General features: G+C 38.1%; 1 protein-coding gene across 2 annotated transcripts in view; it reads right to left on the bottom strand.

Moving 5' to 3' along the window:
• Positions 1-2,373: 2,373 nt before the first annotated feature.
• Positions 2,374-27,604, bottom strand: part of OXCT1 (3-oxoacid CoA-transferase 1) — a 147,225-nt gene continuing 121,994 nt past the window's right edge. The window contains exons 15-18 of one of the 2 annotated variants that reach the window (XM_042950990.1): positions 23,453-23,533; positions 13,300-13,401; positions 8,744-8,810; positions 2,374-3,504 (exon numbers count right to left, since the gene is read on the bottom strand). In XM_042950990.1, the coding sequence (XP_042806924.1) occupies positions 8,757-8,810; positions 13,300-13,401; positions 23,453-23,533 (237 nt within the window). In that variant the 3' untranslated portion in view covers positions 2,374-3,504; positions 8,744-8,756. Of the gene's footprint in view, positions 3,505-8,244; positions 8,811-13,299; positions 13,402-23,452; positions 23,534-27,604 lie in introns of those variants that run through there. The other variant, XM_042950981.1, reaches the window with a different exon arrangement.

Below are 27,604 nucleotides of genomic sequence, written 5' to 3'. Positions count from 1 at the left end.
ATTTAAGACTGCCTTTAAATCAGACTACACAATATTTCCTGTTCTCTCCCTCCAACTCCCACCAATAAATAAATGAATGGGCAAATAATATGGTAAGTAATTTAATTCCTGTTCTTTAAAATCTCACTGTCAGGAAATGTGGTTAATGTCTAAATTAAATTCCTCACCCCTCCTTTTCTTCTCCTTTCCTTGACCTAGGGCATCCTTCACCAGTTATACACAGTATTTAAGTTATTAAATAACTCCTTGAGCTTCTGTAGCTCAAGTTAAATATTCCATGTACTTTATTTTTTCCCCATAGTTTGAGTCTTTTTAAATTGTCTTCCTGAGCACTTTCCATGTTGATCACATGTGTCTTAGTTCAGGCTGCTATAACAAATACCACAGACTGGGTGGCTTAAACATGAAACATTAATTTTTCACAGTACTGGAGGCTGGAAAGTCCAAGATCAAGTTGCTGGCAGATTCTGTGTCTGGTGAGGGCCCTTCTCATCATTTGAAGATGGCTGGCTTCTTGCATCCTCATATGGCAGAGAGAAAATGGGCTCTTGTGTTTCCCCTTTCTTAAAAAGGCACTCATCCCACCATGAAGGATCCACCTGCTTAACTTCCTCTAAACCTAATTACTTTTCAAAGGCCCTATAATGGGGTTTGAGGTTTCAACATATGAATTTTGGCTGGGGAGGGGGGACAGAAACATTTATTCTATAGCAATTTCATCTTAAATGCCATTGTTCTCTCTTTGGCAATCTCATATAGTTTGATACTATGGACTTAAGTGACTCCTCAAATACTTTGGTCTTCTACATGTGTGTATCTGGGTAACTGTTATAAATTAAATGCCTTTAATTACAATAATAAAAACATTTCACATTTAGAGTAAACTTATGTTTACTTAAGACAGAAATTATGTTTATGGAAAGGATAAGAGTTGGGGGGGGGGGGGAGGATAGAAAGACAGAGAGAGTTACCTGGAAGGCAAATCATGACTGAAAGATTACATAATAAGCACTTAGACTGCTTCAAAGAACTGTTTTAAACACCATTTACACATGCACTAATATAATCACCAACTCTTTCCTATCCATAAAGCAGACATTATGCTCACTGAGAAAGGCCTTAGAGAACCCCTTCCGATTCACTGCTTCTAAAATGAAGGATTTCCCACACTTTAACATCTTTGAAATTGGAATGCATTTCACAAATGACAGTATCCTACCATCGCCTTGGCTCCTTCAGCTTTTGGTAGCCCAACTGCTCTGGAAGAAGCTGAGGCAGGCACCTCAGCTCCCTCTCATCCTTTTTCTGACCTGACTCAACACCCCAACCTGTCCCCTGGACAATCCAAACCCTTATCAGTAAGAAGCACCTAGACTGTAAATACACAAACTTCAAGGCAGGTGGATTTCCTTGGGCCATTAACTGCTCATGATGTCTATCAGCTGAATAAAGCCTCCATTAACAGCCCTTCTGTTTTCTAAATACAAAAAGGAAATACTAGGCAAACTTACCTGAGACTGAAGTCTAAAAATTCTTAATATGTATACAATAACATTTTATAAACGATAAAAAGCAATCATAGTACATTTTAAAATTGATGGTGTTCGTGCTCTCTGTGGAGCGTCTGGGTGGCTCAGTTAGGTGTCTGACTCTTGATCTCAGCTCAGGTCATGATCTCAAGGTTCATGAGTTCGAGCCTCACATTGAGCTCTGCACGGACAGTGTGGAGCCTGCTTGGGATTCTCTCTCTCTGCCCCTCCTCTGTGTGCACTCTCTCTCTCAAAAATAAACATTTAAAAAAATAAAATGAAATAGAATAGATGTTGCCTTCGGATATTTAGACCAACAGAATATAATAGCCCAGAAATAAATCCATGCAAATATAGTCAACTGATGTTCAACAGGGGTGCCAGGAATATACAATGGAGAAAGGACAGTCTCACTCAACAAATGGTGTTAGGAAAACTCGATATCCATATGCAAAAGAACAAAATTGGACCCGTATCTCACACCATACACAAAGATCAGCTCCATTCAAGATTTAAACCCATAAATCTATAAAACTAGTTTTATGAATCTATAAAACTCCTAGAAGAAAACATAGGGGAAGATCTTCTGAACAATGGTTATGGCAATGACTTTTTAGATAGGACACCAAGAGCACAAGTAACAAAAGCAAAAATTGACTAGTGGGGCTGCATATCATAAGGAACTCCACAACTCGATAGTAAAAATTCAAATAACTTAATTAAAAAATAGGCAAAGGACTGAAATAGACATTTTTCCAAAGAAAAGATACAAATTGCCAACAGGTATATGAAAAGATGCTCATCATCACTACTCAAGGAAATGCAAATCAAAATCATAATAAAGCATCACCTCAATAATAGCTTAATAAGATAACTACTATTGAAAAAAAGAACAAGTGTTGATGAGGATGTGAATATATTAGAACCCTTGTATATTGTTGGTGGGAATGTAATGTAAAATGTTGCAGCTGCTATGAAAAGCAGTTTGGAGGCTCCTCAAAAAAATTAAAAATAACCTATGATCCAGCACCTAAATGTCCACTGACATATAATTGATAAAGCGAATATGTTATACACATACAATGAAATACTATTCAGCCATAAAAAGAAGGAAATCCTGCCATATGCAACAAAATAGATAAATCTAGAGGACATTATGCTAAGTGAAATAAGCTAGTCACAGAACAAATATTGCATGATTACATTTAGATCAAGTATCTAAAACAGTCAAACTCATAGCAACAGAGTAGAATGGTGGCTGTCAGGGACTGGGGCTAGGGGGACATGAGTTGCTGTTTAACAGGTATTAAGTGTCAATTACGTAAGATTAGTAAGTTTAGAGATCTGCTGTATTACACTGCACCTATAGTTAACAATAATTTGTTAAGAGGGTAGATCTCATGGTAAATATTCCTACTCTGATAAAAAAAAATTGATGGTATCTTATATTCTAAGAAACAAGATAGTAACAAATGTTCTCATACTGTATGTGTCTTGATGGCCCTAATGCTTTCCCATCCCTATACCCCCCAAAACTCCACAGGCTCCAGTACTGTGACCAATTTTCTTCTCATGGACCCTTTCTTCCCCAGTGAATGGCACTAGATCTCACTGAGTGATGCTCTCTCCGTGTCACCAATAATATTTATTTTCAGGTTGCCAATGTCAACCTTATTCCTGGAGTTCAACTGAATGGGTCTGAGCCACAACTCTGACTTTGAACATGTGTTAGGTTAATATAAAGGAAACCAAATTTCAAAAAGGAGTTTAGTCACAGAAATGAAGCAATGCCCATCAGCCCCTCCTGTTGATGTCAGTTGAGCATTCTTACCTGCAGTTGCCTACACAAAGCCTTTCAGATGAGCAAACTCAGTAATTTCAAGTCTTCCACAGGGACATTTTGCCTGGTGGGTGCCATTATCCTTTTTATTTTGGCAACTACCCATTTCCTCTCAAACTGGGTTGTACACAAGAGCTGTGTGGACAGGGGAACAAAGCTTCAAGATCTGTCCCATTAGGTTTAAAGGTTTTGTACTCTGTTTTATAGCTTACCAGAGAGCAACAAATCTAGTTCTATTCAGAGGATTTAATTCACATCTCATTAACTACCTTGGCAAAACCCAACATTAGCTTTGAAAGGCTAATTTGATTAAAGAATTGATGGACATTACTTCTCTCTGACTAATGAAGTTAATTTTAATGGAGGTAATAATGTCTCCCTGGAAGATTACTGGGAGAATAAAAGAAGCCAGCTAGCATATTCTAGGTGTTTTGTAAATTATGAAATGCTAAACAAATGTAGATGATTATCACAGGTCTCTGTATTCCTTTGTTGCAGTTTTTAGATTCTACCTCTTGTACCTTTCCCTTTCTTTCTCTAACTCTTTCTTAGAAGACTTGCTTAATTATTTAGCTGAGGGAAATCCTCAAGCCTGCAGGACTACCACCTCAGGTTTTCAACCAGTAAATTGGTTTAATATCATATTTGGAAGCCTACCATGCACAAGTTGTTATACAAATATATAAGGCGTTAAACACATACACGATACATACTACGTTCCAGTGAGGCCATTATACACACATTATGAAGCAGTATCTGGCTTAGAACCAGTTAGACAACTCTTAAACCCTTACCCACATTGAGCACCTACAAGGGTTGGAAACTGGAGATTAGAGGAATATTTATGGAGAAAATCTGGAAGGAGCCATTGGGGCACTCTAACTCCAAGAAGGCTAGGTGGGAGATGCTACCTCCTGTCCCCAGATCAAGAGAGAAGGGCTTCAAGTGGAACATCACAGTGTGTGTGTGTGTGTGTGTGTGTGTGTGTGTGTGTGTGTGAATCCATATCTCTGTATCTATAACTGTATCTATATCTGTATCAGACTGGTGTCTGATTTCTTCTTGAAAATTTTAAAGGGTAAGAGATAGAATGCCTAGGAATGAGCCAAAGAAAGAAAATGACTGTGTTGGGCCCTGCAGTTTGTCAGGGGAAATGGGAGGGTTTCCTAGGGACCCATGGTGGGTTATGCTACAGAAGGGCCAGGATAATTGCCTGAGGTAATTTCCAAGTGGCCATCTGGAGTGGCACCTCATTAAAGGTAATAATGACCATGATAATCAAGCACATTTAACCTCTAAAACCAAATATATTTTTTGTTTGACTATGGTTTTGAGGGAAGGAGCTGTCTCATCAATCAGTTACCTGGATTGGTATAGGTATCACTCTCATGGGACTTGCTACAGGGTCCATAAAGGGTGTCTTTGGATGATTTTACACAGACGTGTCTAACATAATGGAAGTAAGAGAATTCAAGTGTATGCCATACAGACATGCATTCAGATCACGTGACACTTAGTGATATGTATGCTTAAACCTACTTTGATATTTAGTACAGTCTTAGGTGGGAAAGCAGTGTAGATATTAAAAAATGATGGGAACAATTCTGTCCCAAGGTAATATTATGACATGGCATTTAAAAATGATCTGTCAGTATTTTGGCAACATTTTTCAATGTATCGATTTATACACTGTTATGTGTTCATTTTACAGATATATTAACTATGCCTTATAGAACCATGCTGAAAAGCAGTACATTCTGCTTCTTTTAAAGATGGGAAAATCCGAAAGTAAGTTTAAGAAACTGAAGATCATGCTCTGGTTGGAAAAGATTAGTACTAAGAAACCCATCCACTGAATAAATCTCTGCTTCTATTTCCATTGGAATAATTTTCAAAGCTATGTTGAATATACTGACATTGTCAGAAAAAGAACCTCTACCCACAACCTTCCTACCCACTGGTAATACCTATAAATGCTCTTATATGTGTTCTCTGGGACCAGCTGCAGCAGTTTTACTCATGTTCTGCATAACTTCTGTAGGAGACCAGATCCCTCCCAAGATTCATGAATTACAAAAGCTGTTTGAGTTCACACTTTGGTTGCAGATGAAAAGACCCACAAAGACCCAGCCGAAGGGAAATGGGAGACTTGTGGGCTCATGTACAAGCACGGCTGGAGGGAAGGTAGCCTTAGGCACATGGAGAACCAAGAACGCAAATACCACTAGGAAGCTCCTTACTTACAACTCAGTGTGCTTGTGTTTCAGCTTGTTTTGTCCAACTGGAACTCAGCTGCTAGGGTGTGCATGTGTGTAAGTATGTATGTGTGTGTGAGTGAAGGGGGAAAATGGGGTGTTGGTGCCAGACTCACATTCTTATGGCTTAGTGACCAGAAAGGAATAGGAAAATTAGCTTCTCTTTTATCTCCAGTTTTTGCACATGGGAGAAATGACCTTACTGGTATATCCTGGCTCATAGCACACCCCCGCCCACCCCCCCCCCACCCCCCCCCACCCCCCCGCCGCAGCGTATGAACACTATGGACAAAGAAGAGCTATCAAAACAGGCATTTTCTGGGCACACACCCAACCCCTTGGCCAGGGCATGAGTCTGTCACCAGAGGAACAACACAGATGCTGGGCAGACTATACTAGAGCCACTTCAAAATGCAAGCAAACTCAACATGCCACTGGGAACCTAATTAATTAATTAATTAATTCATTCATTCATTAATATATGTCCTAAAAGAATGTAAGATAAAAGCAAAAAAATACATATTAATACATGAAGCCTGGTAATCAATATTTATAGATAAATGACTGGTTCTGACAAGGAGTAAAATCAGAATTCATTTAGGTAAAAATTTCATTTGTTCTTTCATAAAAAACAGTATTTGCTCTTTGGTAAGATAGAAAGAAAAGCAACAACTTGATTAGAAGCCATAAAGTATATAAACTATTTATTGTTGGTCTTTCCACCAATCTCTAGTGTATTATTCCCATGATTGGTCACACCATTCCCAAACAAGAAAGAAGACAATCACACTGATCTATATCAATTCAGGATATTTACTGTATTTCTTATTGTGTTTTTATCCATGGCACCCTTTAATCAAGAATATAAAGTCATCTACTTAGGTTTTACCATTCAAAGTTGGGGACACTCTTAGAATCACATTATCTTAAAGTAATGAAATAGAATAATAAGCAACTAAGTCTGCAAATATAGCAACTGTCAATAACATACATTTTACCAAATTATAATTCTAAGATATGTATTATTCTCTGGACCTCACAAATTCCAAAAAGAGGCCTTTTTACCAGTATTGGGACAGTATGCTTTCAATCCCGCAGCCAGCAAGACTCTTTTAGATAGAGAGTGTGATACAAAAAAAAGCCTCTCTCCTCTAATACCATACATGACACAATTGTAGTTGTACCTAAACAGAAAGGGAGCTTCGATGCTAACTATCACCTAAAAATACACATCAATTCCTATATACATATCTGGTGCCAGAGGAATGACATATTGCACTGTACTATGCCTACATCTGCCTGGAGAACAGCTGTCTGACCTGTCTTCAGGGTACCCGGTCTATTTCTCCCATTTGATACCTAGGATGCCTGGGATGCCCACAGGGTGACTATTTGGTAGGGAGGATACTTCTGAGGAAAAGTTCCTTACAAAACCCACTCTACCATGTTTCTTTTCTTTTCTTACGTTTATTTGAGAGGGAGAGAGAGAGGGAGGGAGAGAGAGAGAGAGCGAGCGAGCGAGCATGCATGCGCACAGACACACATATGTGATCAGGAGAGGGGCAGAGAGAGACGAGAGAGATTCCTAAGCAGGTTCCATGCTGTCAGCACAGAGCCCCATGTGGGGCTTGATCTGATGAACTGCGAGATCAAGACCTGAGCTGAAATCTAGAGTCAGATGCTTAACTGACTGAGCCACCCAGGCACCCCTACCATGTTTATTTTCTAACACTAAAAGTTCCCTGCTCTTCAAAGCCTAGATTTACTTATCAGTATTTCCTTTATTTGGATAAAGCTGAATTAAAAGTAGTTTGTTCAAGGAAGTAGCCTGGGCAGAAGAAAGAATAGTGCTCTGCAGAAAAAGGCATTCAATATTTAGAAACTTTTCTCAACAGGGGTGCCTGGGTGGCTCAGTCAACTGAGCATCCGAATTTGGCTCAGGTCATGATCTCATGGTTCGTGAGCTCGAGCTTCACGTCAGGCTCTGTGATGAGAGCTCAGAGCCTGGAGCTGCTTTGGATTCTGTGTCTCCCTCTCTCTGCCCCTCCTCTGCTTGTGCTCTCTCTCTCTCAGAAATAAACATTAAAAATTTTTTTTAAAAAAATAAATTTTTCTGAACAAAAATAAGAGATCCTGAAAAGAAAGAAAAAAATATTTTAAACTCTGTTGTCACTGTGACAGGATTCATGATAAATTATCCCATAGCCCCTTGTGGCTTAAAAGGAAGTCTTGAAGGAGTAGCCCACTGTACCTCAATCACATAGAGAAAGCCTCTTAAGGGCCCCTCTGGATACACAGAAATACTACATTATTTTAAAATGAGAAAACAGACTAGATCAGTTAGGTTTATAGCCCTCTTCTCATAATAAACCTTCATCTTTGGCAAAGCACAAATGGTTGCTTGGTTTATAAAGGCAACTTGTTGGTGAGATGTCAGCACCAGCAGACCCTACACACTCTGGTCTCTCCCCATGAACCAGTTACTTCTCCCACACAGAGATGTTCCTGTTTGCCTTACTGAACATCGATTTAGTTGTAGAAAGTGTGGGAGGAGAAGGGATGCTTTAGGGAAACAAGATGCAATCACAAAATCAGAGGCTCTAAAAGAAAAGTCAGAGGAGGCCAAAAGAAAAACATAATCATTAAGACAGCATTTCTCCTACTCAAAATTCACACAGATGTTATCATTCAGCACTAGTGCAATGCTGCCTTGGGTATACTCTGGGTGGAGTTCTTTATCTCCCTCATTCTTTTTTTCTATACATCAAGATTTAGTTGGGAGGGACAGCACATCAGTGAAAGTCTTCCTAAGGGCCCATCTTGGTACAATTTTGTGTACATATCACAAAAGGTAAAGATAAATCCAATGTGAGCACCAGTTGTAAAGATAAGCCTTCAAAGCAATCATAAAACAAGTAAGATAATCATTTATATTATATATATATATATCTGTCTTTCATTAAAACTTTATAGCACACTAGAGAGAATAAAGACTACATGGCTGCTACAGTGTAAAATGCTGGAAGAAAACTAGTCAAAACTGCTTCTTAGATATACAATTATGATTACTGATGTCCTTTCAATGAAATCCTATGTGGTTAAAATGAGAAACACACAACCTGGGAGAAATGTCTATTCCACATTGCAAGTTGTGATCTGCTGCATTGGTATGAGTTTTGGTGAAACCTGGTAAAAGAAAGAGAAGAAAAAATGACCAAATTGTACAAAACCTCATGGCATCAACATCTCTTTTCTGAATTTCCAAACCTGAATAATGTTGGCAACAAACAGCCTTGCCACAGACATCACCTAGAGTTTCCTCATTATTTTCCATTCTAAACCAACGAGACAGAAAACTCTTTCCTGTTTATGTTGTGGGTATATAGTTCTCAACCTTCTTGCACGTTACAGTTCCTAAATTAAGCATCAGTAAGACTGGCAACAGCAAGAGGGTGGAGGAACAGACAGAGACGATAAAGGGTCCAGAAAACCAAGCTCTCGGAATGGATCACTGAGCTCTGAGATTGATGCCTCTGAGAGTACCCAAAACAGAGACACAGAGTAAGGCACAAGTCTCAAAATGCTCAAAATAAGTCTAGTCAATTCCCAATTTCGTTGACACAATGTAGTCTTTGGATTAACTGGGCCCATATTAATGAAGAGATACATGATCGATGATGAATTTTATCAGAAATATCATAATCAGAATGGAAATGATATGAAGGCAGTAAAAAGATTCCAAGTTATTTTTAAAAAGGAGGTAATAGCATTAAAAATATTAAATGTTGACTAGGTTTATGTTCAATATACAGAACAATACATGCATTCCTAGAAGACTTGAAGCAGAGAAAAATGAGGACAGGTCTACATTTAATGGTAGAGCTGGTGGAAGAATAAAGTTAAATGTAAGTAATTTGGCTTAATTTTGACTGATCTTTCAAGGCAATGTCAGGTACAGATGTCTTCATTCAGTCTGGCAAATATCCATGGAGTCCTATTAAGAAACAGTCCCCATGGAAAGCACAGTGGGGGCATATTAAAATCTAGATGATTTTTGAGCTCTTCAAGAATGAAGCGATTGAAGTGGGCCTAGCCTTCCAGAATAAACAGTTAATATTTTGTTAAATTAATGAAAAAATGAATGAATAAATGGATTAAATAAGCTTTAAAGAATTAGAAGAAAGGTTTTAATAGAGGTTAAAACAGTATTAACAATAGGAGTAGACAATTATTTGGCTTTGATGAGGTTAAATATTTTTAGTTCATTTATAAATTGTTTCTGTATTAGCTCTTCACAATGTCAAGAGCTAATGCCCCCTTTTCCGTTTTTCTACTAAAAGAATGACACGATCAGAGTAAAAAGGATCGGTATGGCTTGGTATACAGCTTAAAATAAATGACAGCTCATTCAGACCTGCCAGTTCCAAGAGCAGATATATAATAATAGACAAAATAATAGACATATAATAAATAGTCAAAAATCACAGCCCACATGTGCATAGATCTTCAACTCTACTAAAAAGAACAAAAGACATATGGGCTCTGAGTATTTAGAAAGTGTGTCTCACAAACAACCCATTTTCTTTTTTTAAACAACAGAGCATCTGTAGAAATAATTTAATGAAATGAAGCTCTATTTTTCGGGAAACAGATCATTTCCAATAGATGCTTTATAGCATTTCCTTTAAAAGGAAACTGGACACCTTAATTTTATAACCTAAACATCTGATCACTTTCCTTGGCATACTGACCCTACTTTGAGCTCTTAATGTCATTTATATCCTCAATGTGGACTCTGACTTATATGAAAAAAGAAAGAGATGAAGTTTTATGTAGACTGACTTGGCCCACCTATTTTTGTAATGAAAAACACCTACTAAATCACCATTTTTCATCCTGTTCGCATGCTCAGTCTCATCGACATTTTAAGCCCGTGCAGGCTGAAGCAGATCATCCTGCCAAGGTGATCTACAGGTAACACAAGACTATATGATTTAGGTATAGAATATAAGCCAACAATTTGTTTTCCCAGTCCATTGAAATCCCAATGGTATACAATTTAATTCTGGCATAATGCCAGTTCATAATAGATACGGAGTATAAATTTATTCAACTTAGCAAAGAATATGTACACCTGGCTTCTTCCAAATTTCACTGCAAACATATAAATAAGCTGTATTCTTACTTAATTTTTGCCAATGGTGGTTTAGATGTATTCCTGCCTGTAGAATAAGACCAAGACCCTTGGGAGTAGGAACTACACCAATTTGTTCTATTTTATTCACATTTCATAGCTCAATGTGGGACACAAATGGGTGTTCAATAAATAATCATGGTTGACTGGAAGTTTATTTTACCTCTGGAAGTTTATTTTACCATGTGATTTTCAAATATGGATTCAATTTTTTTTAAATCTAATTAAAAAATAAAAACAGAAGGAAATAATGTTGTTTCAAAAAAGGTCCACAGACATATATGGTAAAGAAAAAAATATTTTATGTAACACAAGCATGCATTAGAAAAGAGAGAAATGAATAACCATTTGAATTAACTACTCAGTGGAAAAAGAGACTTTGGAGATAATGCAATTTAAGTGATGGCATATCACTTTTCCCTTTTCTTTCTACTTTGGCCCATCAAGTAACTGGCAGGAACACACTGAGTGAAATACAGGAATCTGACATTTTCATTAGCTTGTCACAGCTTTAATAGGAGAAAATGTTAGCCAACACATTTTCAAAATTACTCAGACCTAGGTTTTCACCCTTTTTTCTTTATTATGCAACAACCTGGTTGTCTAACTATTCCCTTCTAAAATGTTTATTTCCAGGTATACATTGAAGACTGAGTGGGCCTTTTCTCAAAAAGGAATTTTGACTAACTTGTATAAAGTTATATAGAGAGTAAAATGGTACCTATCCATTAATAACCACATGGAATATCTTCTAAATTATGATGTGATGTGAAACACTTTATTTGAATTATCAAATTTGAATTTGAATTATTTAATTATTAATTTAATTTGAATTATCAAATAAAGAAATATTACCCTCAATATAATTTTATTATTGTATGTATTTTATTGATAACCCAGCTATTACACAGAACATATTAATTAGAGCATTCTAGTCCCTAGCATTACAGAAAAACAATCTGCTACATGTGATTTCACCCATCAGGATCTAAAGAGATGCCACTGATCATCAGATCCTCAAAAGCTAGCTCTTTTGTTGAGATGGTTCAGCTGATACTACACCTTTTCATTTTCACAACAACACTAATATGCAAATTCACATCTTATCTCAATAGCCTAATTTGGAGGAAATAAGATTACATGTCAATGTCAAAAGAGAAAGAGGGTGATATGGTATTAAATAAGAAACCACAGAGATATTTTTCAGTGCATCAACATAGGGAAACTAGCACTTAAAAACAAAAAGCAAAAAGCAAAAGCAAAAAGCAAAAACACTAAAACACCTGACTTAACTTTTCATCCTGACTTAACTATATAAATGGAAAAAAAAAAAAAAAGCAGATAACAACAAGGGTCCTTTCTTTGTATATCCTCTTTCGTGGCAAAGAAATGAAAATCATGTGGATTCGAAAATATTACCTGATGAAGAAGAGGTAGACAAAGACCCTCAGACAGTACCATAAACAGTTATATGTGGATAATGAATTATGCAGCAAAATTGTTTTTATAGAAATTTGTTATGCATTAACAGGTACCAGCCAAGCATGTAGTACCTAAGGAAGAAGTGTGTGAAATATATGCCTGATTTATCAAATAGGTTTTGTTAAATTACTTTCTCCAGGATGGGTAGCTGCAACATTTCTTCCCCATTATAACTATTTCATTTTAACTAGTAAATCCCTTCTTAAAATGTATGTGAAAAGGAAATTCTTTTCCTTCAGCTTTTCAGAGACATTTCTCCTTTATTTTGATTAACTTCAAACAGACTGAACCATCCTCTCGACCCCCATTAGATGGGTGATCAGTGATTTATAAACAAGCACTTACATTAAAGGGTGACTATATTATAATATTATTATTTTTGTTTTGAAAAGTGATTTGGGGATTTCTTTAATTATACTCCTCTGGTGTATTATGTGCTTTGTAAGTCTGAGTTTTTATGCACTACGTTTTTCTTTAAATGCAGGATATACCTATTTTGTGACTGTAACTCAGTGTCAGAGCTCAACGTTCCAACATGTTCAATGGATGGAATAATCAAGCATCGAAGTTAATAAAAGAGAAAGCCCTAAGTCATAGGTGGATTAAAAAATAAGGGAGCATCATTTCTCCATGTGTGGCTCACATCTTGGAGTTAACGGAGTCTAGCCACAGCTCTGATAGGTAACCCAAGAACAGAAGATTTGCAAGGGATTTTACAGAAAGTAGCTTTGTGTTCAAGCTCCACCTTCTGTTTCCAGCAGCCCCTGGTGGTTCCTCCCCCTCCTGCTTCTGACTCCTGAGCCAAAGGGTGGCCGTGAGTCAGAGCCCGTTCCTGCTCCCACCTGCTCTCATCTGGAGGCACCCTTCCCTTCACTCCTGTTCTCTGTAAAGGTCAACTCCAAAAATGATCACAAATTAATGGTTCATGTCCTGTAAACACCCATTAATCAAGCTCATGATATAGGACAAGTGGCTGGATTTATTCACAGAAACACTTACTGCAAAATCACACCCAGTGCTCTTTTTGATGTCATCCACGGTCAGGCCTTCCCAGAGTTCAATCAGAGTCAGTCCTTTCTTGTTGTCCACGTCAAACACAGCCTGTCGGAATCAAGAAAACGACAATGACAATTTCCATCACAGTAATAATTTTACAACACAAAACAGAAACAACCTCTCAAGTTCTTAAAGGAGAGACAAGACCGAGGACAAAAGACTCTGAAAATCAGCAATGAGAAAATGTCAACTCTAATTGTTATATTTTGGTGAGAATAAATGCCAGCTCTCTAATCGGCAATTGGTTGTGGAGCACTGTTGATGTCAGAAGATAAATGAATGTTGACTGCTGATGGCACATGCTACTCCTGTAACCAGTTTTGGGTTTTTGTTTGTTTTGTTTTGTTTTGTTTAACTACTTTCCTTTAGTTAGGTCTAACACTTCTGGTCAAAATTTCAGTTAGAAGAATAATGATGATTTGAAGGAAAAAAGGAATGAAGAAAGGGAGGGAGGGAGAAGATATTTGGAAGGTGAATGTACAAGGATGGTGGGGGAGAGCTGATCAATGCTGCTAGGTAAAGAGTTACAGGAAATAAAAGAAAGCACTTCGAAATGGTTATGAGTAATTACAAAGGGATAGCTGTCCTGATCCTGAAAGAACCGCCCCCCCCCCCCCCCAGGTAAATATTACAACTTTCCCTTTTAAGTCCTGCAAAGACACACAGGTCCAAGAGGACAGCATGAGAATCTCCCCCTTGGTATGAAAATCAAATGAAGATGCTCGTGTTTAGGACAAGCATGAGAAGGCTAACCTCACCTTAATGGTCCTTTACAACATTGTGGTTGGTAATGCCAGGTGATGGTAATGCCCATTGGTACAGTATGACCTCAGCACGAAGACTCAACTTGTTGTACCTGACTTAGGATACCTGCCATTTGTTACACTTAGCAATATGACAACCTGAGTGGAAGGGACTGACAAAGTCATTTAATATAACCTCCCGCTCAGGAATTCTTCCATTCTTCTGAGATGGTCGGCTCTGCTGAGAGGCTTCTGATGCTAGGAGGCTCACTTGTCTCAAGGCAGATTAGATGGTCCATGGATGGGCAGCTCTAACTATAACAGCCCAAAACTGCTTCCCTCTTTCACTTGCTGGATCTACAAGCAAAAGGCACTGTTCCCTCTCTTGGCTGTCACTACTAGTTTCCTCTCTCTCTGACTTAAAAATTATGTTCCTCATATCCTTCCCCTCTTCCAGGTTTACCTTACATTCAACTATTATTCACAAGCTGATCTTTATTTTCAGCTAGTTTGGAAATCAAACCCAAAATTTCCATTTTAAACACTCTAGTGGATAGGAGGCTAATATGAAGACACAGCAACCTGTAGAGGAAAGAACCCTGGCTTTCGAGCTGGACTGGAATTTCGGCTCTGCCACACACTAGCTAAGTGATCTTTGGTGAACCTGCCTTTGCATGTGTACATGGATATCAAAAAACCCTACTTCCCACGATTGTTATACAGGACAAATATAATGAACATTATCTGGGCACCTGGCATCATGCCTGAGGCATAGCAGGGGCACCATATACATGCATGTTCTTTCTCCTTAATAGCTTAACTTATTGTCACTTGTGTGTGAACTCAAATCAAAGCCCTAAAATGGTTATTAGTCTCCCCGTTAACTGATTTTTCCCCCTTGAGCAAAACATTAAGAGGACATGATACCTGAATTCTATGTTTATGTTTGATGAATTTACAGATTACCTGGTTGATTTTACTGGAAAAGATTTAAATTTTAGAGGAAATATTCCAGAAAACTTCCTTTTTGTTTGCACATTTTTATGTTCCTAAAAAAAAAACAACCTGTTTTTTCAGTAAAAATATGTGTTTTGAGAAGGAAGAAAATGGTCATTTAGGAATGTCTGTATGCTACATTAGCTTATTTAATTCCAAAATGACAATTAAAAAAATTTTTTTAATGGACACTTTTGCTTTGTAGAAAATGTGTCTGGAGCATTATTCATACTGATTTTCTTTTCCCTGCATTATGAACAACTGTAAATTTATCAAAATGAAACAAATTAAAAAAAAAGAGTCTCTAGATTATATTATTAAGAACAGGAAGGGAAGGGATTTGGGGAAAAGATAACTGTAGTGTCATGAATATAAGCCTTCAGTGATCAGGGAGAGAAAATCTATGGCAAATCTACTTACTGCTTTTAGAAAACTTTTAACACCTTTATCAAACTCTAATTAGCTCTCAAGGTCATATACTGGAAAGCCAAGCATCTATTATTAAAATGAAGGGAATTTACTTTTGAAATATTTAGGAAGATTTCCATTTAGCAGTATAAAGTATAAACAAAACCTTAATAAAAATGGAAACCACATTATAGATAAAGCAGTTAATCATAGCCCAGCTGCTGGCGAAGAAAGCATCTTTCATAACCTCATTCTAGCAGTACAAAACTAGGAAATCAGGGTCAAAAATCTCCAAAGCCTCTTTCAAAAGGCAAACTAATGGAATATCTTTAGAAGTTGAAAATGGAATTCTAGGGGCATATCTGCAATGGCAGGCTGAACACATTTATTGCCCTGATGGCACCGCATTCTCATTCAGTCATTCAACAAATATGCATTAGAGCACCTACTATGTACAGAGCCACAGGGGTAAATGTGCACCGTTCCCTTCCTCGGGGTTCCCACAGCTGTCTTTCCCTTTGCCCATTTTTATCTATCCAATGTCATCTACACTAAAGGCTTCAATTATCCTTTACTAGGTTAATGACTTCCACAAGTTTGGTCCAATACTGACTTTCCTTCTGAGCTCCACATCCACATCTCTGTTTATCAGAAATCTCTGACTGGACGTTCAGGATGTTAACATGTTCAAGAATATCCAACTGGGTGTGTCAAAGCTGAACCCAATCTTTTACTGCCTCCCACTGCTCCTCTTCTGTCTCTTCCTACCGTCTGGGCTTCATTAGGAAAACTTAGGAAGCACCTCTGTCTTAGCAGCCTTGTCCAATTCATCATCTAGCTAGGTTGAGTCCATCTGGGTCTCTCGAATCTCTCCTTCTGACCTGTGATTTAGAACCGTGATGCTTCTGGCCTAAATCACTGAACGAATCTTCTAACTGAACTCTGTCTCATCTCTTCTCCCCTTACTCTGCATAAAAGCTACAGCATTCTTTCTAACATGCAAATCTAATCCATCTAAAATCACTGAAGGGCTTCTACAAGCAACATAATGGCAATAAATTCATATCTTTCAGTACTCACTCTAAATGTCAATGGACTAAATGCTCCAACCAAAAGACATAGGGTAACAGAATGGATAAGAAAACAAGATCCATCTACATGCTGTTTACAAGAGACCCACTTTAGACCTAAAGACACCTTCAGATTGAAAGTAAGGGGATGGAGAACTGTCTATCATGCTAATGGTCAACAAAAGAAACCCAGAGTAGCCATACTTATATCAGACAATCTAGACTTTAAAATAAAGACTGTATCAAGAGATGAAGTAGGGCATTACATCATAATTAACGGGTCTATCCACCAAGAAGAACTAATAATTGTAAACATTTATGCACCAAATGTGAGAGCACCCAAATATAGAAATCAATTAATCACAAACATAAAGAAACTCACTGATAGTAATACTATAATAGTAGGAGACTTCAACTCCCCACTCACAGCAACGGACAGATGATCTCATCAAAAAATCAACAAGGAAACAATGGCTTTGAATGACACACTGGACCAGATGGATTTAACAGATATATTCGGAACATTTCATCCTAAAGCAGCAGAATGTACATTCTTCTCCAGTGTACATCGAACATTCTCCAGAATAGACCACATACTGGGACACAAATCAGCCCTCAGCAAGTACAAAAAGATCGAGATCATACCATGCATATTTTCAGACCACAATGCTATGAAACCTGAAATCAAAAACAAGAAAAAATTTGGAAAGGTAACACATACTTGGAGAGTAAAGAACATCCTACTAAGGAATGAATGGGCCAACCAAGAAGTTAAAGAGGAAATTAAAAAGTATACGGAAGCCAATGAAAATGATAACACCACAATCCAAAACCTCTGGGACGCAGCAAAGGCAGTCATAAGAGGAAAGTATATGGCAATCCAGGTCTTCCTAAAGAAGGAAGAAAAGATCTCAGATACACAACCTAACCTTACACCTTAAGGAGCTGGAAAAAGAACAGCAAATAAAACCCAAAACCAGCAGAAGACAGGAGATAATAAAGATTAGAGCAGAAATTAATGCTATCGAAACCAAAAAAAACCAGTAGAACAGATCAATGAAACCAGAAACTGAATCTTTGAAAGAATTAACAAAATTGATAAACCACTAGCCAGTTTGATCAAAAAGAAAAAGTATCTAAATAAATAAAATCAAGAATGAAAGAGGAGAGATCACAACCAATACAGCAGAAATACAAACAATAATAAGAGAATATTATAAACAATTATACGCCAATAAAATGGGCAATCTGAAAGAAATGGACAAATTCCTAGAAACGTATACACTACCAAAACTGAAACAGGAAGAAATAGAAAATTTGAACACACCCATAACAAGTCAAGAAATCGAATTAGTAATCAAAAATCTCCCCAAACAAGATGGCCTTCCAGGGGAATTCTACTAAACATTTAAGGAAGAGTTAACACCTGTCCTCTTGAAGCTGTTCCAAAAAACAGAAATGGAAGGAAAACTTCCAAACTCTTCCTATGAGGCCAGCATTACCTTGATCTGAAAACCAGACAGAGACTCCACTAAAAAGGAGAACTATACACCAATTTCTCTGATGAACATGGATGCAAAAATCCTCAACAAGATATTAGCCAACCGGCTCCAACAATACATTAAAAAAATTATTCACCATGACCAAGTGGGATTTATACCTGGGATGCAGGGCTGGTTCAATATCCACAAAACAACTAATGTGAATCATCACATCAATAAAAGAAAAGACAAGAACCATATGATCCTCTCAATAGATGCAGAGAAAGCATTTGACAAAATACAGCATCCTTTCTTAATAAAAACCCTCAAGAAAGTAGGGAATAGAAGGTTCATACCTCAAGATCATAAAAGCCATATATGAACGACCCAATGTTAATATCATCCTCAATGGGGAAAAACTGAGAGCTTTCCCCCTAAGGTCAGGAACAAGACAGGGATGTCCACTCTCGCCACTGTTATTCAACTTAATATTGGAAGTCTTAGCCTCTGCAATCAGACAACACAAAGAAATAAAAGGCAACCAAATTGGCCAGGAGAAGGTCAAACTTTCACTCTTCACAGGTGACATGATACTCTATATGGAAAACCCAAAAGATTCCACCAAAAAACTGCTAGAACTGATTCATGAATTCAGCAAAGTTGCAGGATATAAAATCAATGCACAGAAATCGGCTGCATTCCTATTCACCAACAATGAAGCAACAGAAAGAGAAATAAAGGACTTGATCCCATTTACAGTTGCACCAAAAACCATAAAATACCTAGGAATAAATCTAACCAAAGAGGTGAAAAATCTATACGCTGAAAACTACAGAAAGCTTATGAAAGAAATCGAAGAAGACCAAAAAAAAAAAAAGGACAAAGATTCCATGCTCCTGGATAGGAAGAACAAATATTGTTAAAATGTCGACACTACCCAAAGCAATCTACATATTCAATGCAATCCCTATCAAAATAACACCAGCATTCTTCACAGAGCTAGAACAAACAATCCTAAAATTTTATGGAACCAAAAGACCCCAAATAGCCAAAGCAATCTTGAAAAAGAAAACCAAAGCAGGAGGCATCACAATCCCAGACTTCAAACTATATTACAAAGCTATAATCATCAAGACAGTATGGTACTGGCACAAGAACAGACACTCAGATCAATGGAACAGAATAGAGAACCCAGAAATGGACCCACAAACGTATGGCCAACTCATCTTTGACAAAGCAGGAACAAATATCCAATGGAATAAAGACAGTCTCTTCAGCACGTGGTGCTGGGAAAACTGGACAGCGACATGCAGAAGAATGAACCTGGACCACTTGCTTACACCATACACAAAAATAAACTCAAAATGGATGAAAGACCTCAATGTAAGACAGGAAGCCATCAAAATCCTCGAGGAGAAAGCAGGCTAAAACCTCTTTGATCTTGCCCTCAGCAACTTCTTACTCAACACGTCTCTGGAGGCAAGGGAAACAAAACCAAAAATGAACTACTGGGACCTCATCAAAATAAAAATCTTCTGCACAGCGAAGGAAACAATCAGCAAAACTAAAAGGCAACTGAAAGAATGTGAAAAGATATTTGCAAATGACATATTTGATAAAGGGTCAGTATCCAAAATCTATAAAGAACTTATCAAACTCAACACCCAAAAAACAACTATTCCAGTGAAGAAATGGGCAAAAGACATGAATAAACACTTCTCCAAAGAAGACATCCAGATGGCCAACTGACACATGAAAAAATGCACAACATCATTCATCATCAGAGAAATACAAATCAAAACTACAATGAGATACCACCTTACACCTGTCAGAATGGCTAACCTTACCAACTCAGGCAACAACAGATGTTGGCGAGGATGTGGAGAAAGAGGATCTCTTTTACATTGTTGGTGGCAATGCAAGCTGGTGCAGCCACTCTGGAAAACAGTATGGAGGTTCCTCAAAAAATTAAAAATAGAACTACCCTATGACCCAGCAACTGCACTACTAGGTATTTATGCAAGGGATACAGGTGTGCTGTTTCGAAGGGGTACATGCACCCCCATGTTTCTAGCAGCACTATCAAACAATAGCCAAAGTTTGGAAAGAGCCCAAATGGCCATCGATGGATGAATGGATAAAGAAGATGTGGTATATATACACAATGGAGTATTACTTGGCAATCAAAAAGAATGAAATCTTGCCATTTGCAACTACGTGGATGGAACTGGAGGGTATTATGCTAAGCAAAATTAGTCAGAGAAAGACAAATATCATATGACTTCACTCATATGAGGACTTGAAGAGACAAAACAGATGAACATAAAGGGAAGGGAAAGAAAAATAATATAAAAACCAGGAGGGGGACAAAACATAAGAGGCTCTTGAATTTGGAGAACAAACAGAGGGTTACTGGAGGGGTTGTGGGTGGGGGGATGTGGTAAATGGGTAAGGGGAATTAAGGAATGTACTCCTGAAATCATTGTTGCACTATATGCTAACTAATTTGGATGTAAATTAAAAAAAATAAAATTTAAAAAAAGTCTAAAAATAAAAAGTAAAATCATTGAAGGGCTCCCAACTGCCTTCCAGATAAAACTCAAATTTCTTAACAAGGTGTTCACATTCCTTTATAATTTAGCCCTTCACTGTCTTTTCAACTGTAACCTTCAGAGTCCAGTCCTGCCCTCGCTCTACATTGCTCCGCTGGCAGGTCCTTGGGTTGGCTGTTTATTCTTAATAGCTCCACAACTCTGCCTATTTCCTTTCCTCAGCCCAGAAGGGCCTCTTTGGTCTTATTCTAACTTGTAAAACTCCTACTTACCTTTCAAGACTCATCACTGAATCTATCAGTTTTCTCCATCAAGTGAAGTGTACTACATTTATTCAACAAGCATTCGCTGCGTATGAGCAAACATCATGCAAAGTACTGGATAAACATTGACGAGTGAGACAGGCAGAGCTGAGAGGTTATTTCAATACAGTGGTCAGTGCTGAATTAGGGTACGTACTAGGATTCAGGGAAGCACCCAGAAGACTTGTGGAGAAAAAGGGAAGACTTGCCAAAGAAAGAAACATATAGTTGAGACATAAAAAAAATGAGCAGGAATTAGCTAGATGGGAAGGGTGAGAAGAACATTCTAGGGAGGGAAACAAGATGTGCAGAGTCCCAGAAGAACATGGAGGGTAGGGAAGGCAACACCATTCACAGCATTTTAACAGATGAAGTGGGGAGAATTTAAAAGCAGAAAGAGAGAAACTGAGATTGGAGGAGAAAAGGTAGAGTCTGTGAAATGCCTTGCAAAACCCATTACAAGTCTGTATTTGATACCATTCGAACCTCTCCTGACACTCTCCCCAGGTTGTTAGGCAGACTTCTTCTCTCCTGTGTTCCTAACTCCTCATCTGGCATGGCTCTTCTCACATTTATTACCCTAGCCTCGGGTACTGCCAGATGCACGCTGTCCAAGCCTCCTGAATGTGCTCCCTGGGGGCGGAGACTGATCTCTTTTCTGTAGCAAACTGCTGGTAATACTCTAGTTCAGACAAGATGCTCGCAAAATCCTTATTAAATGAATAAATGTATAAGACAACAATGTGAACGGGGAGAAAGGATAGATACAAGTTTTTATAAATGGCAGTAAAGTTAAATAATAGTCTGTTATATCATAAGGAAATGTAGGTATGAGATGACAGGTGTCCAAATGAATGGTGCACGACTGAGGATGAGGCACAGGCAGGAGTGCGAAGATGGACAGAAACCTCTTCATGATCAAGAGGAAAACTGCATGAGGCCTAAAGGATGGATAGGATTTGGGGAGGCAGAGTCGAGTGGAACGTATTGCAGGTAAGAGCAGTGAACTGGTAAGAACAAGGCCAGAGAGCACATGTAGTGGGGATGCGGGAGAGGGCTTACTTAGGAGAAGAGGAAGATCAATGGGAAAATGTTGCTGGAATTATCCTTAGAAGGTCTACCACTTCATTAAAGAAAACAGGATTGAGGACTGCTTTGTCGTTATTTTCAAAGTAATAGAATCTTTTCAGTAAGTCCTGTCACCACAATTTTGTAGGGGTTCAAGAAGCGGTAAGACTCAGGGAACGAATGGTAAAATAAAATACTCTGTAGTTTTATCCAATTTCTATTCTCTACAAGTCATCTTTATGGAACTCCACATAAACAGTGCTAGGGGAAGGCAACATTTACAACACAATGCTCTTTAAAATGTGGGGGCCCCTAGGTGGCTCAGTTGGTTAAACATCTGACTCTTGATTTCGGCTCAGGTCATGATCTTACGGTTCATGAGACTGAACCCTGCGTCAGGCTCTGCACTGACAGCGTGGAGCCTGCTTGGGATTCTCTCTCTCTCCACATCTCTCTCTGCCCCTCCCCCGCTTATGCATTTGCTCTCTTTCTCTCTCTCCAAATAAATAAACATTTTAAAAAATGTTTAAAAAGTAAAATGTGGATCTGTCAAGTACTATGAACCTCTGAACCTACTTCAAAGGGCTGCGTTGGGGTGCTTCTCACCACACTTCAGTGAGAGGCAGCAAACCAGACTAATGCCAAGATGCTGTCCCTGTGGCTCTTGCAAAAAGAACAGCATCCAAACAAACCAACCCTGATACAGATAATTTTATTTTTTGGTTTCATCAAGACACTGAATCAAGAAAACGGCACCCTCCTAGCTCACTTAGGAGAATTATGTCATTCCAACATTCTAGGTTCAAGTCTGGGTCAGAAAGATGACTGTAGACAACTGCCAGTGAGGCTTCTCTCAGATGTGAGCAGCTTTCAGTCACACCATTACCAACATTTTCCATCTAAGAAGAAAAAATCTAGAAAAGCAGTAGAATGGCTCGTGTGTTCTGAAGTTCTTTTTATAAAAGAGCTGAAAGCATACAAGAACCACAGAATAGATTTCTTGGCTCACTGTGGGGCCTTTGAACCCAAATGATGAAAACCCCAATTTTGACAGAGTTTCCTAAAATGAAATCAAACAATTTGTACTTGTGAGTTGGGAAAGCAAAGAAGAAAGGTAGAAATGATTACTATATTCTTAACTTTATATACATCATCCATCTTAGACATGTTAATCGTCCAAGTAAAAGGATGAATAAAACTTCTCTGTGATTATATATACTGTCAAAGTTACCAAGGACAGTAGTGCAATTGTGTATATGCTGCATGGTATACACACCAGAGAGATGCATGTCAAGGATTCTACCTTTAGAAACATTAAATTGACGAATTTTCCTATTCAGTCTACCCACGGATTAACTTAATCCTATGACTACCAACATACCCTTTTAGAGGGTGATGAAAAAAAATCTAAGAAGTCTTATAAATAAGAAAAAAAGTGCTGGCTGACATTAGAGGAAATGAAAAGAGGCACTGTACCTTTTCAGTAATGATGCGGTTGACGCATTGCTTTCCAGTCAGTGGCAATGTACATTTCTCCATGATTTTATGTGTATTTCCCTGTTTTAAAAAGAAGGAACATCAAAAGAGTAGTTAGGGACCAATTCTTACTTAGAAGTGGAATAATGATAGGACACACAGGAACTATCAGAGAAAGCATCTCCTAAGTACAGGCTGTTTCAAAATCTTTGCACAGTCACGCTTTTGCTTTCTTTCTGGGGATAGCTTCTGTTCCTAACATAATTTAGGTAGAATACCAAATGGATAGCAAAAGCCAGAAATGATTTAGTTGGGAAACACCTTGTCATAAATTTAAACTCTCAAGTCTCAGTCCTTATATATAATGTAAGAGAAATTTTACTTCTAGTATCCTGCTTCCTTTTCCTTTTCAGGGAACGGTCTCCTCGACAAACACGAACTATTATTCACCAAGGATAAAAAGCATGTACGAGATGCGAATGTGTAATACCCTTCTTAAAATTAATTTTGTTAGAAAAGTAAAACATACATGAGAACACCAATGCCTAGCCTCCTTTACTTACTTTTGGACCTGCTCTCAACAGGAATCAATTTTTTTTTCTAGCATTTTCTTTTGTATCTATACATTTTCCTATTACCTCTTGTTTTTTACAAACTGGGTTCCATGCTATTTGTTTCTTGATTAATTGATTTTAGACACTATGTACTAACTTCTTATTGTGGTACATGAAGACTTAACTCTCTTATAAAACCCTGTCCTCCATTGCCATCTGCACTTCTTCATTAGAGCTAGGCTGCAAACTGTAGTTAACTCAATGGTTAGAATTTACACCATTCTGCCTCAATGACCATTAAAACTGTTCATCGCTGAGCCAGGCAGTATAGTATACCATGGTTTTATTTACTTTCTCATACCGCTGTTTGCTGTTCCTGGAGTTTGTCTGAGCCTCAGTTTGCTCATAAGTAAAATGTATGAGCTGTCCTAAATCTGTATTTTTTCTTTTAACTACTGTACCCTTTCTTCAAACATAAAATAAAAAGGGAGTAAGAATAGAAAGCGGAGTATTTATACAAAGAAAACAAAACCACGAATTCAGAGAGATGTATGAACACCTATGTTTACTGTAGCCTTATTTACAAGATATGGAAGCAACCTAAATGCTCATCAATAGATGAATGGATAAGGAAGATGTGGGCACACACACACACACACACACACACACACACACACAGGAATATTATGCAGCCATAAAAATAATGAGATCATGCCATTTGAGACAACACAGATGGACCTAGAGAGTATTATGCTAAGTGAAATAAGTCAGACTGAGAAAGACAAACAGCATATTTTACTCATTTTACTCATAAGTGGAATACAAAAAAACAAACGAACCTGAATAAACAAACAGAAAACAGAACGAGACCTATAAATACAGAGAAAACTGATGATTGCCAGAGGGGAGGGGGTGGTGTGCTGGGCCAGGCTGGTGAAACAGAGGGAGACAGATGCTTCCAGTTATGGAATGAGTAAGTCGTGGGAATAAGACACACGGCACAAGGAATATCGTCAATGATATTGTAACAATGATGTATTGGGTCAGATAGCAGCTACCCCTCTGGGGATCACAGCATCATGTACAAATCTGCTGAATCGCTATGCTAAACACCTGAAACTAATGTAACACTGTGTGTCAACTATACTCAAAAAAAGAATGGAAAGCAGGTTTTCACCCATTATACTCCTTCCTCCAGCCTACATCCCAATGTAGACATGGCCTCTGGGCACCTGTACGGAAACACAATTGAAACATTAGCTCTGATGATCTGATTATAATTATCATTAAGCTCCTTTCTAAGTATCAAGCAACAGGAGCCTAATTTAGTATTTCCCTTGAGGATGAAAGCTACTTCATCATATTCTAGATCTTCTACTAAAAAATGGAAAAATGCTTCTATTGATTCTTTTTGGGGCCTAAAGCCACCATACATGGTGGCTCAGTTGGTTAAGCAACCAACTCTTGATTTCAGCTTGGGTTGTGATCTCACAGTCATGACATGGAGCCCTGCTTAAGATTCTCTCACTCCCTCTGCCCTTCTCCCTGGCTCATGCTCTTACCAAAAACAAACAAACAAACAAATGAATAAATAAATAAATAAATAAAAATAATAATAAATTAAAACACCACACATGATGTCATAATCATCTTTAGACATCTTACTGTTTTACCACTAAAATAAGCACCTGCTATCTGGCTTATATCTCTCTCAAATTTCTGTCAGATCTAGTGTACAGTCATAGGCAAGGAATTTCAGATAACTAGGTTTAATTAAAAAGATTTTGTTCCTCGCAATAAACTTTCAACTCTCCAATGCACCAGTAATTAAAAGGCTTTAGTGTACTTCACCCAGTGCATGGCACAAAAAGTATTATTTTTTGAATAAATGAATGGGAGGAAAATGAAAGGTCTACTGGAAATCCCAGATGGATTTCAAAAAAAGACAAACCCTACTATTTTAATTTAATCAAAATGAGTTCCAAATACATATAAAAATGGATACACATTACGCCTTTAATAACAAGTTATATGCTTCTGGATCTTACTGTATAAGAAAATTTATAATTGTAGAAATAAAACCTCACTTTCACTTCATTTTTAATGCTCTACTTTCTTTCCCAGTTTCAAAGGAAGTTTGCACGTGCCACAGAAGCTTAATTAAGGAGCTGAAATTAATGATGAATATTCAAGCTTGTACAGTTGTCAGGTCTCCTTACATTGAATATAACTCAAATAAGGCATGTCACAGTGAATTCCAGGCCTGCCTGGGTACAAAGGGAGCAATCTGTGGGCCTCTGAAGAACATTTTTTGCAGGGAGCTCTTAGCTTTGTTCTCATTATTTGAGCACGATCCACATCTGGTGTGAGCAAAACTACTTGGATTTTAATGAACAACGAACTCCATTTTAGGAGGAATCAGGAATTTCAACTGACAGGACTAACAGAGACCTTTCATGGACTATCTGCTATATAAACAGGATAGTGTATGGTTAAGAGTGTGGGCTGGAGCCAAAGGGCCTGAGGGTAAAGTCTGGCTCTGCTCCTCCCGGGCTGTGCAAAGTTCCTGGGCCTGGGCTTCCCCAGCAGCCCTCCCCCCATGGGGCTACCACAACGGTTCAATGAGATCCAAGTGTCCAGCACTTTGCAAGCGCTCAATAAATGTTAGCTACCATTGTTTACACAAAACCTATTTGACAATTCCACAGTCTACCAGGGAATTCTTTAGCTCTTATGTTCCTATAAGAAGTTAGACATGTGATTATGCAGAAAATGGCCTAAACCCAACTGCTGAGACCCACAAAACTAATGAAACCACAAGACGTTTTTGGGGACACACCATACGGCTGGCCTAGGAAACTGGCACCGGGTGTATTCTTGCAGTGAGAACAATGTAGCTAGATGACTCCATTCACATTTAGCTCTAGCACATAACAAAGATAAAGGAAAAAGAGAAAATGAGAGGCAAGAGATTAAAGAATGTCACAATTTCAGTATTCAACAATAGGTTAGCTATGAAGCCAACATTTAACTAACTCCCACTTCAGGGCTCCATTCTAACTGTGCCCGGCTGAGCCTTCCAATGTGGCATGGCGGCTGCATAGATTAACGATTCACAAAGGAGGAACAATTGCTGAGTTTTCAGCATTTAAAATTAAATCCTAAAAAAGAGAGGCAGTGTAGTGTGTGTGGCAGCAAAGAACACTGTATGAAGAATCTAAAGAGCCATTTTTTTCATCTTATTATCTGCCATTTAATGGTCATTTGATGCCTTCAATTCTTTGCGCTGTAGTTTTCTTTATGGTTGCCTTGTCTTCCTCACCTGGTCACCGTAGGAATCACACAAAATGTTCTGAAAGTGTCATAAACTAGGAGAGGTAGAATCTACACACAAATATTTAGGGTCCGTGAGGTCTGCTTCATACTTACCATTCTGCTTCTTTCTTTCTTCCCCAAGAAGAAATGCCAGAAAGGCATAGGAACAGATACCAAGTACAGCATTAAAAATGCTTTGACTAGTCCCGAGGGCTCCTGATTTCACTCGGTCCTTATTTGTGAACTTCATCAAAACCTTGATGAATCGCTAAATCTCTTCCTC

This window comes from Panthera leo, chromosome A1, assembly GCF_018350215.1.
Source record: "Panthera leo isolate Ple1 chromosome A1, P.leo_Ple1_pat1.1, whole genome shotgun sequence".
NCBI lineage: Eukaryota > Metazoa > Chordata > Mammalia > Carnivora > Felidae > Panthera > Panthera leo.
The sequence above is the reverse complement of the archived record's forward strand: the minus strand, read 5'-3'. Positions and strand labels throughout refer to the sequence as shown.